At 54.4% G+C, this 11,961-nt stretch overlaps 1 protein-coding gene across 1 annotated transcript in view; it reads right to left on the bottom strand.

The window, feature by feature from the left end:
* Slc6a20 (solute carrier family 6 member 20) overlaps window positions 1-10,032 on the bottom strand; it is a 27,460-nt gene extending 17,428 nt beyond the window's left edge. Inside the window, exons 1-3 of the mRNA XM_015488922.2 lie at window positions 9,878-10,032; window positions 8,207-8,298; window positions 3,065-3,292 (exon numbers count right to left, since the gene is read on the bottom strand). Of these exons, the coding sequence (XP_015344408.2) occupies window positions 3,065-3,292; window positions 8,207-8,298; window positions 9,878-10,028 (471 nt within the window). The 5' untranslated portion in view covers window positions 10,029-10,032. The remainder of the gene's footprint in view (window positions 1-3,064; window positions 3,293-8,206; window positions 8,299-9,877) is intronic.
* Window positions 10,033-11,961: the final 1,929 nt, after the last annotated feature.

Below are 11,961 nucleotides of genomic sequence, written 5' to 3'. Positions count from 1 at the left end.
CTGCTTCCACTGCCATGAATGGTCTCACTCAGGTATCCAGTAGTCCTGCGTGGGCTAGTAGTTGGGAGACCTACTCTGATGCCCAGGCCTGGAGCCCTGGACAGGTAAGGTGCTTCCTGCATGGGGCGGGAATATTGCTGGGATAGAAGCCATATTCTCACAACTTGAACCCCAGGTCACTGAGCAATGCAGAATTCTGCCTCCCTCTGGCCTGCCATCTTGGAACCCCCCTTAATCATCTTTTATCATATACTCTTCACTCGCTGCTGTAATTTGTTCACTTATGGCTCTCTCTCTCTCTCTCTCTCTCTCTCTCTCTCTCTCTCTCTCTCTCTCTCCCTCTCTTTCTTTCTACCAAGGATTGAACTCAGGGGCACTCGACCCCTGAGCCACACCCCCAGCCCTATTTTGCATTTTATTTAGAGACAGGGTCTTGCTGAGTTGCTTAGCGCCTTGCTTTTGCTGAGGTTGGCTTTGAACTAGTGATCCTCCTGCCTCAGCCTCCTGAGCCTCTGGGATTACAGGTGTGCGCCACTGTGCCCGACTCAAGGACATTTTTCTCTTCAGTTTTCTTGGTAGCTTTGGCAGGAGCCTCTCATTCTTGGGATCATCCTAACTTTTACAAAGCCTCAAAATAGGCACTTTAAACCAGGCATGGTGGCGCACACACCTGTAATTCAAGCGACTCAGGAGGCTGAGGCAGGAGGACCACAGATTCCAGGTCAGTCTTGGCAACTTACTGAGGCCCTGTCTCAAAATCAAAAATGAAAAGGGCTGAAGGTGTAACTCAGAGGTAGAGCATCCCTGGGTTTAATCCCCAGCACCATGTACACAGGCCTCCCACAGCACATCTGCAAGTGGATAAAGAAAATGTGGTACATATACACAATGGAGTATTACTCAGCCATCAAGAAGAATGAAATTATGGCATTTGCCAGTAAATGGATGGAACTGGAGACTACCATGCCAAATGGAATAAGCCAGTCCCAAATAACCAAAGGCCGAATGTTATCTCTGCTATGCAGATGCCAATACACAACTAGGGGTGGGGCCGAGAGGGAAGAATAGAAGTTCATTAGTTTAGACAAAGGGGAATGAAGGGAGGAGAAGGGGATGGGAATAGGAAAGACAGAATGAATGGGACAAAACTTTCCAATGTTCATATATGAACATACGACCAGGGAAACTCCACATGGTGTACAACCACAAGAATGGGACCCTAAATAGAATAAGTTATACTCCATGTGGTGATCAGTCAAAATACACTCTACTGCCATGTACACCTAAAGAGAACAAATTAAAAATTTTTTTTTTTTAAAAAAGCAAGTCTGCCCACCCACAGTTGGATTTTTTTCTATAGATCACTTCTTAAGTACACCAGAGCCTTCTAGGTCAAGCAAAGGAGTATTTGGTAGGAGATGGGCGCAGTGGTGCACACTCCTGAAATCCCAGCAGCTCAGGAGGCCAAGGCAGGAGGATCACAAGTTCAAAGCCAGCCTCAGCAAAAGTGAGGCACTAAGCAACTCAGTGAGACCCTGTCTCTAAATAAAATACAAAAAAAATCGGGCTGGGGATGTGGCTCAGTGGTCGAGTGCCCCTGAGTTCAAGCCCCAATACCCCCATCCCAGAAAACAAGAAGTATTTGGTGGGCTGTTTTGTGTATGAGCGCCCTTATCTTTTGAGTCCTTCTAGGAGAAACACAGCTGGTGACTGACCCTTGTCCCAAGGGGCTTGAATGACACTCAGCCTTCCATGTCCTCTGAGGCATGGCGCCATCTTCCCACGAATTTCCAAAGCCACCAGTGTGATGCTCTGTGTCCTCTCGCCCAGACAGCACACAGACGCAGGGCACGTACTTCCGCTGCTTCTGAGCTGGGGTCATTACAGCTTGAGAGGAGCAATAAATGTTCCCAAGATCAGGAGACAACAGGGAGACGAGGTGGATCAGGGGGAAGACAGGGCATCCGTCAGCACACTGTAGGCGCCCCCAGGGACAGTGCCCACAGCACTGGGCACTGAGGGGACACTGGGGCCAGCTCCTGGGAGTCCCCTCTTTCTCCGCAGGGGACGAGTTCCCCAGAGGCTGTCTGCAGTCCCCACCAGGTGGCTCCTTCTCTTTTCCATGGAATGAGCAGGATGTTGGGCACGATCAGCTCAACCTACTGGGAGGAGCCGTTCCTGACCACTCTACAACAGTTCATGGAGGAGGAGGTGCAACAGAGAGGAGTGGCTCTGCCCTGGCCCTGCCCTCACAACTGTGCCCTTGAGCGAGTCATGTCACCCCTCTAAGCCTCAGTGGGGTGCCAGCAAGGACCTGCTGGGATGGGCTGTTGCAGGATGGGACGAGGTGGGTGCCCACCTCGTGGGTCTGCAGTGAGGAGGGACCGTGTCCGAGGCTGGGCCCACCAGGGCACGGGGCCTGGGCCGCAGATTCACCCAGGTGGCCGGTGACGGAATCTCTCAGAGCAAACATGTCAGCCCTGGGAGGAGCGTAAACCTGGGGACTCAGCAAGGACAGGAGACTCGGGAAGACCAGGCCTGACTGCTCCGTGTGCTCTGTGGGCGCTCATACACAAAACAGCTCACCAATACTTCCTTTTTCGGGAGCAGGGGTACTGGGGATTGAACTCAGGGGCACTTGATCCCTGAGCCACATCCCCAGCCCTATTTTTTTTGTATTTTATTTAGAGACAGGGTCTCACTGAGTTGCTTAGCACCTTGCTTTTGCTGAGGCTGGCTTTGAACTTACGATCCTCCTGCCTCAGCCTCCCGAGCCACTGGGATTACAGGCATGTGCCACCGCACCCAGCCTCATTTTTCACAAAGTAGTGAATGAGCCCTCATTTTGAGATTTGACGCCGTACCTCCCACCACCCCTGACCATCTTTACTGGGACCTAGTTGATGGTCTGTGCCAGCCACACTGTGGGTGTCCTCGGCCCCAGCCAGCTCCTACCCAGCATTGCAGAAGCAATTCCCGGCCTTGCCCAAGGTTGGGGACAGGCAGCTGCTCCTGCGCCCACCCACCTCAGGGAGCACTGCACCCTCTGGGGGCCCTGGCCCACCTTGCCCGTCGACTCGGTGCCCCGCAGGATGCACAGATACACCATCAGCCAGGCCAGGATGAGGCACAGCGCCGGCTCCCACTGCACACCCCCGGTCTCCTGGATGGACGGGGAGATGTTGAGGGTCTTCCTGTACCAGAAGTACTGCGTCGAGGAAGCCTTCTCACACTCCTCCTCGTAGCCGGTGTGGTTCCCGTTCAGCGGGCAGACAGACCACGGCAGCGGGTCCTTTAGGATCGAAAAGTATCAGACAGAGAGGCTATAAAGGTCAGGTGGGGTGATGGATGAGAAGGATGCTGGTCCCCCCCAGGGCAGGAGGTGGAGCTGCTGAGACAGATGGGGAAGCAGGGTTTGTCAGGGCCACCAGAGGGACCTCAAGGGGCTCGGTATGGTTTGGATGTTGAGTTCCCCCAAAGACCCATAGATAAAGACTTGGGCTCCAGAGCAGCAGTATTGGGAGGTGCTGTGGGCCTTTAAGAGGTGGGGCCTAGTGAGAGCTCATTAGGTCATGGAGACTGTGTCCTTGATGGGGAAATGGGACCGCATTCTTCGCTCTCTACTCTTGTTCAAGATGTGACCATTTTCCCCCATGTGTGGTCCTGCCGTGATGTACTGCCATCTGCCACTCTTACTAGGATCCAAACCAATGGGACCCATCTGATCTTGGTCTCTGAACTCTCCAAACTATAAACTAAATCCTTTCTCTTTATAACTTAGCTGCCTCAGGTATTTTGTTATAGTAATGCAAAACTGACTAATGCAAAGACTACTTGACTTGCAATTCTGCAGGCATTTGTTAAGGACCACCAAACTCCGTTGTGCATCTAAAAGATTGAGGAAAAAGTGGACAAAGGATAGGCCAGCTATGATTAACACTGTAACCCACCACCTCTGTAGCAGCCAGACCCAGAACTCAAACCCCAAACTACAGCACTGGTCATAATGATCAGGACTTAGGCAATAACTCATGTATTCCCTGTTGTTTGCCAACCCAGGATTAAACAGAGAAACTCAAATATGTGCCCTAACCAATCACATAGAATGTCTCTCTTCTCCTTAGCCCACCTCTAGCTGCTCCAAGCTAACACCCCTAATGAGGCACATCTGCTGGAAGAGATAGGCATTTCCTTCCATGGACATTGGATCTGGAAGCCAGAGGGGGATGAGGTTCACCATCCTGAGGCCATCATACCCCTAGGACCAGAGAACCCCGTATTGTGACTTCTTTGAGCTCCAGTCAGCTACACCTGAAGCACTTAGACTCCTGGACTTTGTAGGGAGGAGTCAGTAAGATCTTCTTCTGCTTAAGCTGGTTTGCCCTGGATTCTCCAGCATTTAAAAGCAAAGGAGGCTAAATGGTGCCTGTACAATGAGCAAAATCCAAGGCCAAATGCAAAACAGAGATACCGAATGGCAGTGTCAAGGTCAACTTGAATTGTCAGCTTGATTGGATTAAGAGAGGCCAAGGATTAAGAGGCTTCTGGGTGTGTCCATGAGGGTGTGTCTAGGAGTGATTGGCATGTGGGATAGCCAACTGAAATGGAGACCCTCCCCAAGCACGGGCAGCACCATCCAATAAGATGAGGGCTTTGGGGCTGGGGTTGTGGCTCAGAGGTAGAGCGCTCACCTGGCAAGATCAAGGCCCTGGGTTGGATCCTCAGCACCACATAAAAAAATAAATAAAGATGTTGTGCCCAGCTACAACTAAAAATTAATTAATTAATTAAAAGGAAAGTATAAAAATAACAGATGAGGGCTTGGATGGAATAAAAGAAGCTGGGTTCTTCTTGAGCAGGTTCTTGTTTGCGGCTGCCGTCTCCTGAGGACATCAGACTCCAGCTCCTTCACTCTTCCAAGGTGGACTCTGCCAGTGATTCTCCAGGGGGGTTCCAGAAGCCTTTGGTCCCAGACTAGGGTAGTATTACTGACCCCTCTTGTTGTGAGGCTTCAGCCTCTTGGACTGCCCAGTGACTGGCCCCTCCAGCTCTCCAGCCTGCAGATGGCCATTGTGGACGGTCCAGCTCTGGTTGTGTGAGCCAGTCTAATGATCATACCCCTTTATGTAACCATCCCTCCTGTTGGTTCTGTTCCTCTGGAGAACCCTGACTAATAGGCAGGGATGCAGGGAAAAAATTAACTCTGAGAAAACCCTTGGTGGGCAGTCCAGAGCAGCAGCCCTGCTCTGCCAAGACCCGTCCCGTGTTGATCAGTTTGGGGTGTCTCTGGGGTTCCACAGGCTCAGATTCCTCAGATCAGACAGAGATGTTCCTCTAACAAGAGCGAGTCTGACCTTCACCTTAGGCTTACTCCCTTGATAGTTCACAGTCCACACCACCAAGGCCCAGTGGTGTTACCTGACGGGTCATGGCTACTCTGCAGCGAGGGCTGGAGCCCAGGCTTACACCCCTGTTGGTGCTCAGGCCCTGTGCAGGGGACACCCTGGCCACGGAGCCACCCTGGCTTGCTGGGGTGTGGGAGCCAGATTCTAGCTTTGGTCCAGATTGTTTGCGAAGCCGCCACAGCCCTCCCCCCTCCCTCTCTGCACTAGAGCAGCCTCCCCCAGGACAGCTGGCATCTTCTGCCCCACCCTGGGTAGGCCTGGGGCTTTCTGTGACCAACAGAGTGCGGGGCAGAGAATGAGGGTGACTTCCCGTGGAGGCCTTTGGGGCCTTTAGCCGCCCGTCTATCATCTTGGAAACCAGCTGTCACGTGAAGATGGTCAGCAAGACTTTGGAAGGATGAGGCCACATGGACAGAGAGGTCACCAAGAGGGAACTCAGGGCCCAGTGACAGCACTGGGTCCCTCCCAGGTGAGACAGGCCCTTTAGACAGGCTGCCCAGTTGGCCCACCCCAGCCAGCGTCTCCAGGGCCATTTATTGGGCCATGCGGGACTGACTGGGTCTATCCACTGACCCCTCTGCCGAGGCCAGAGTGACATGCACAGTTCCAACTCTTCCTGGAGGATAGCTCACCCAGGGAGATGACGCCCGGGTACACCACCAAGGCTCTGGTGGCATCTGTGTGGGGTGAGGTCCAGGCATCAGGTTTTTGAAAGCTCCCTCCAGTGTCGGTGTGCGACCAGGGCAAAGAAGCTTCGGAGTGGGTGGAGCAAGGGTGGCCCCACTGCCCTGTCCCCAGCAGGATCCTGATCCCATTGGTAACAGCCTGAGGCTGAGGGCCCCTGAGCAGCAAGTGACCTGTAACCATGGGACTGGATGTTTCCACATAGGACCAGCCTGGCACGGAGTGAGCGCCAGTGAGCGCCTCCCACACCCTTGCTGCCACTATCATGTGACCGTGGGGGAGGGCTCCAAGGGAGAGGGACTGGGGGAGGCAATGAATGACCTGTGAAGGATGGGGTGCATGAACATTCAGGTGACTATCTGGAATTGCTGCCAGCCCCCAGTTCTGAGGACTAGAAATAAGGACCCCTTTTGGATATACTTTATTTTCACCTTTGGATGAAGATGAGTGAATCATTTCTGACCTTATTAGACAAGACATCTTGCCTCCACCTTTGGAGACTTGTCTTCACAGGCGTAGACATCGAAGCCAGACAAGTTGGTGCATACCTGTAGTCCCAGCTACTCAGGAGGCTGAGGTGGGAGATCACTGGGCCACGTGTTTGAGACCAGCCCGCACAACACAGCTAGACCCCCATCTCAACGATAGCGAAAGGATACAAATCTAGAATGCCTGCGATAATGCCTACACCTCTTTCAGAGTGCCACTGTGCAGTGTACAACCTGCCCAACCATATGTGGCAGCTCTGCACAGAGGAGGGCATGTAGGCCCCAGCATTTAGAGTAAAAAGAGCTGCCCTGTGTCCACCCAGAAGTCTGGGGAGAGGCAGAGTTGTCGTCAGTCTTCAAGGAACTCTGGCCAAAGCCAGGGAAAGAATGTGGTACTTTGGCTAAACTCAGGGCAGGGTCCTTCCCATCTGGGAGTGTGTGATGGGGCAGCCTTGGGGGCAGGGGACTCCTTGGGAGGCCACAGTCGGATGGAGATGCCACCTTCCCAGTGGAGATGTCAAGTCAGGACTTTTAGAATAACTCACCCAGGTATTCCTGGGGGCCCCAAAGACTCAAGGATAAGGATTCTCAAGGCCTCAGGAAGCCTCACGGACTGGGGACAGTTGACAGCCGATGGCCAGACCTGCCTGGCTTTGGGGCCATGGGAGAACATCTGAAGCATGAAGGTCAGGCTCAGAGCCAACGGGGAGGTGGTGGCCAGGCTGGTCCTGCGTCCTCCTCTTTCCCATCTGGGGAGAGGCTGCTGGAAGGGGGATGGGGCAGCAGGCAGAGGGGTCCCTGAGAGTGACCAGGCTGGAGCCGAGGACGAGAGCTGGTGAGCAGTGGTCAGGGGTGCTCTGGGCTGGGCTGGGGGTCTCTCTTTTGCCCCACAACTTCCAGCCCTCTCTGCATCTTCTGCAACGAGTGTGAGCTCCATGGATGGTCAGGACACTGTTTAGAACTCTCGTCTTTGAGAAGAGCCTCTTTTGTGTTAAGGGTGACCGTGGCCCTTCTGGGAGGAATTTGGGGTCTTCCGGAAAAAGGAGAGGCTCAGCCCTGAGCTCCAACCTGAAAGGCTAAGTGGCCATGGCAGGAAGGCAAAGGGGCCCCCACGTGCCACAGGCTTTTTCCTGGACATTTCCTGGTGCATCCTGTCATCCCAGCAGCTCAGGAGGCCGAGGCAGGAGGATCGCGAGTTCCAAGCCAGCCTCAGCAATGGGGAGGCCCTGAGCAACTCAGTGAGACTCTGTCTCTAAATAAAATACAAAATAGGGCTGGGGATGGGGCTCAGTGGTCCAGTGCCCCTGAGTTCCATCCCAGATCCCTCCCCCACACCCCAAGTAAAAAAAAGGTCCTTGATATATTTGGGGTCACATCCTTCAGAGAGAATCAAAGGATAACTGTGGACCTCAGTCCCAGAAACAGGCAAGAGCTCATCCACCTGCACAAGCCGGCTCACGGTGCCGGTCTGGAGCCAAGGTCCTGGGGCAGAAGCCCTCCTCCCCCTGGCAGGGGCGGCTTGCTTCCCTCCCGCCCTCCTGTCACCCTCTGGCTCCCCAGAGACTGGCATCCTCCACCCACCACCCGAGGTGGGTGGCTTACATCCACCCCCTTTCTCGCCCTGCTCACCTGGAAGGAGTGGAAGAGGTACCAGAAGCTCCAGGCGTTGATGACGTTGTAGTAGATGGTCCCAAAGAAGGAGACCACCACGCTGGCGATGCCTGCCAAGAAGCAAGGGTGGCACTGAGGACCAGACACCGGTGGCCCTGTCCAGCGCATGCTCCCAGGACACACCCGGGGTGACTCCCTGCAACAGGTAAACCTCCCTCCGTGGAGTCTGTGTGACCACTGTGACCTTCGGGAGAGTTCTTTCTTTCTTTCCCCCCGCCCCCCACCATCTTCTGGGACGTGAGGCCAAGCACAGGTCTTGGTTTTTGTCGTTGGGACGGCTGTGCCAGGTACCAGGCTACAGTCCTCAGATGCGTTTGGTCCTCGCCGCGGCATTGCCCCCATTTCACAGAGAAGGAAACGGAGGCACATGGTGTGCCCAAGACTGCCCAGCTGGCAAGTGGCAGAGGTCAGATTTCAGCCTCATGGGAGAAGCTCTTTGTCACCGGCAAGCACCAGCCCCAGGCCCAGTGTGACCACAGCTGCCTCTTTGGCTCACTGAAGGTTGAGTCCTAGGGGCTAGACCCTGCCCTCTGGCATTAGGGAGCAGGGGCATGAGGGGCGGGGTAGGGAGTGGTGGGAATGGGCTGCCTGGGTCTGGTCAGGACTGTAGAGCTCAGGGTGGGGTTGTGAGCCAGCGAAGGTGGGCCACCAGGGGTGCCTTGAGCTGCCCACACAGGCCTTTAGAGCTCTGTCCCCCACTCTTTCCATCCCACACCAGGGAGGGCTCTCAAGGAGACTGGCGTGAGCCGTGGTGGGGACATTCAAGCTGCCAGTATCAGCAAGCTGCAGGACATCGATCCCCACCTCCGGCTACCCTTGGGGTGCAGGGTACTCAACGGGTTCCAGCACCCCAGAGTGACATGCACAGCGACCGTCTTTCCTGTGACAGAGCTCACGCTGCCTCTGTGACTGCTGACCCAGGCAGACGGTAAAACCGCACGCTGTGTTAAAAATGAACAGCCTTTCAAGGTGAGGGGCGTTTAGGTTCTGGAGATGACTTGAGAGGCCACTGGACACGTGGCTCTTCTGGGTCTGAGATCAGGTCCTGTCAAGCTGACTCCTGCCTCACTTCTGCCAGGAGTCACCCTGCTTTCCTGGGGTTGTGCAGAGCAGGTGCTGGAGATCCCAGCTCAGGCATCTGGGGAAAGACGTGGTTTGAAGCAGCAACCCTGCTCTCCATGTGTGCCTCAGCTGCAAACGTTAATGGCACCTCCTCCAGCAACCTCTCAGGGGTGCAATGAAGGTTAAATAAGCTCATGAGCTTGTGTCTTATAGGCAGCACCCAGCACAAAGTAGGTGCTCAGTAAGAGAGAGCTGTTAATTAACAGGGAGCAGTTATGTGCATTTTCTGAATGGTTGCTGGCTGGGCTGGAGTTAGAGCCCTGTGCTGGGCAGCTGCTTCCCTTGTACATATTTCCAAGCTGAGGCCCAGAAAGGAGAAGCCACGTGGTATCAGTTTCCCAGGGTGCTGCCCTGTGGGTCAGAATCCCAGCCCCTCTCAGCTCCTCCTGGGCTGTCAGTCCATCCTGTCATGGGCTTTCTCTGGGGCCCCATGCTGGCTGATGGATTCCCACCCCTGTGCTCCCAGGGGACTGAAAGGTGGAAGGGGACTGGAGAGGCCTCACATACCGACACCGCTGAGGTAGGGGCTGATGGTCCTCCAGGCACCGATGCTGCCCTGCCGCATGCGCTGCCCCACGGCCAGCTCCATGTACAAGAGTGGCATTCCCTCCACGAAGAGCATGATGAGGTAGGGGACCAGGAAGCTACCTGCAGGCATCCAGAGCTGAGGGTCAGGCCGGCACTGCAGATGGCCTTTCTCCACCACCTGTGCAAACGCCCTTCCCTCATCCTCCCACCTGTCCTTGCCTCCTTCTGCCTTGTATCTGTCCTCTCCGTCTACCATCTTCTGCCTGCCTGGCTCCCACCACTCCACATGTCCACCCCTCACCTGTCCCTCTCACTCATCCATCATCATCCATCCATTTTCCTTCCTCTCTCCCATCACCCATCCATCTGAATGGATCATCCAACCACGCAGCCACATATCTATCCACCCATCCACCCACCCAGCCACACATCCATCCAGCCATCCACCCAGCCACACATTCATCCATCTAGCCCGCCAGCCACACATCCATCCACTCATCCATCCATCCATCCATCCACCCACCCACCCATCCACACATGCATCCTTCCATCCATCCATCCATCCACCCATCCATCTGCACATCCATACATCCACTCATCCACCCACACATCCACCCACCCATCCACTCATTCATCCATCCATCCACACATCCATCCACCCACCCATGCAGCCATCCACATGTACATCCATCCATCTATCCATTCATCCATCCATCTGCTCATCCATCCATCCATTCACACATCCACCCATAAATCCACCCATCCATCCACACATCCATCCATTCAACCTCTTTTTCTTTCTACTCATCCATCCATCTATCATCCATGGAAGACATGCAGACATGTCAGTTGTCAAAATCTCTAAGTGTCCCCACCCAGGGTGGAAAGCTGCCTCCATCCCATGCTCCTTGGGTGTCCCCTTCAACTCCTCTTCCAGAACCCCCCTTCCATCTTCTATTTCAGCAGCTAAGGGTTGATCAGAGCCAGGACACTGAGTCGCTGCACTTTTTGAACACTCCCCCTTGAGCCCGTCCACCTAGCTGTCTCCCTCTACTCACTTCCTTGGGGCCTGCGCATAGCCCTGGTGGTGCCCGAGTGAGGTGGAGCACTCCCTCTGCCTAAGGCCTGGGCATGGATGGGATGGGAGATTAGCAGCCCCTGTTTCCCGCCCTGGAGGGCTCACCTGGGCAGAGGGGTTTCAGTTGCCTATCATTGCCCAGGGGCACAGAATATTTCTCCAGGCCTGATATGTCAGAGATGGCTGCCCAGTGGATAAATCTCTAGGCCACCTCTCTTTTATGGAGCATTTCTGGGTGTGTTGAACAGTACCTTCCACCTAAAATATCACTTTAGTAGAGGGAACTGTGACTCATAAGAACCTCAAACCCACCGTTTCCTTTGGAGTCATTGCAGGTAAGTGTCCTTGGTGATGGGAGGAGCTGGGGAGTGGAGGGGGCTGTGGTACCCCACCCTGCCAGGCCAGGCACAGAGGCAGGCCACCTGTAGAAGGGCCCCCACCTGCCCTGGAGAGGAGTGGTCCCCCAACCTACCCCGGGAGCCCCTCAACCATCCCTCTCCAGTTCCTGGCTCCTTGACTGGGGACCCAAGAAAAGTCCAGAGAGAGAAAGCGGGGTTTTGGTTAAAATAAAGCCCTGACACAGTAGCTGTGGGGATTATAAGCTGGTTACAGAAGGAACTGATGACCCAGGTGTTAAGATAAACAAGAAAATATATATCCTTTTTATTTTTTGTAGTACTGGGGATTTAACCCAGGGCACTTAATCACCGAGCCACATCCTGAGCGCCACCCCCTGCCACTTTATTTGACACAGGGTCTCACTGAGTTGCTTAGGGCCTCGCTAAGTTGCTGAGGCTGGCTTCGAACTTTCGATCCTCCTGCCTCAGCCTCCCATGTTGCTGGGGCTATAGGCGTACGTCACTGCACCCTGCGGAAGTATATATTCTTACATAAAAATCCAATAGTTAAAAAATGCTTCCATGGTACATGAGCACTGGCCTGTACCCTGGCTTCTCGCCAGCAGGTGTTTGCAAGCCCTCTCCAG

The sequence above is a fragment of the Marmota marmota genome, unplaced genomic scaffold (assembly GCF_001458135.2).
Source record: "Marmota marmota marmota unplaced genomic scaffold, marMar, whole genome shotgun sequence".
Lineage (NCBI taxonomy): Eukaryota > Metazoa > Chordata > Mammalia > Rodentia > Sciuridae > Marmota > Marmota marmota.
The sequence above is the reverse complement of the archived record's forward strand: the minus strand, read 5'-3'. Positions and strand labels throughout refer to the sequence as shown.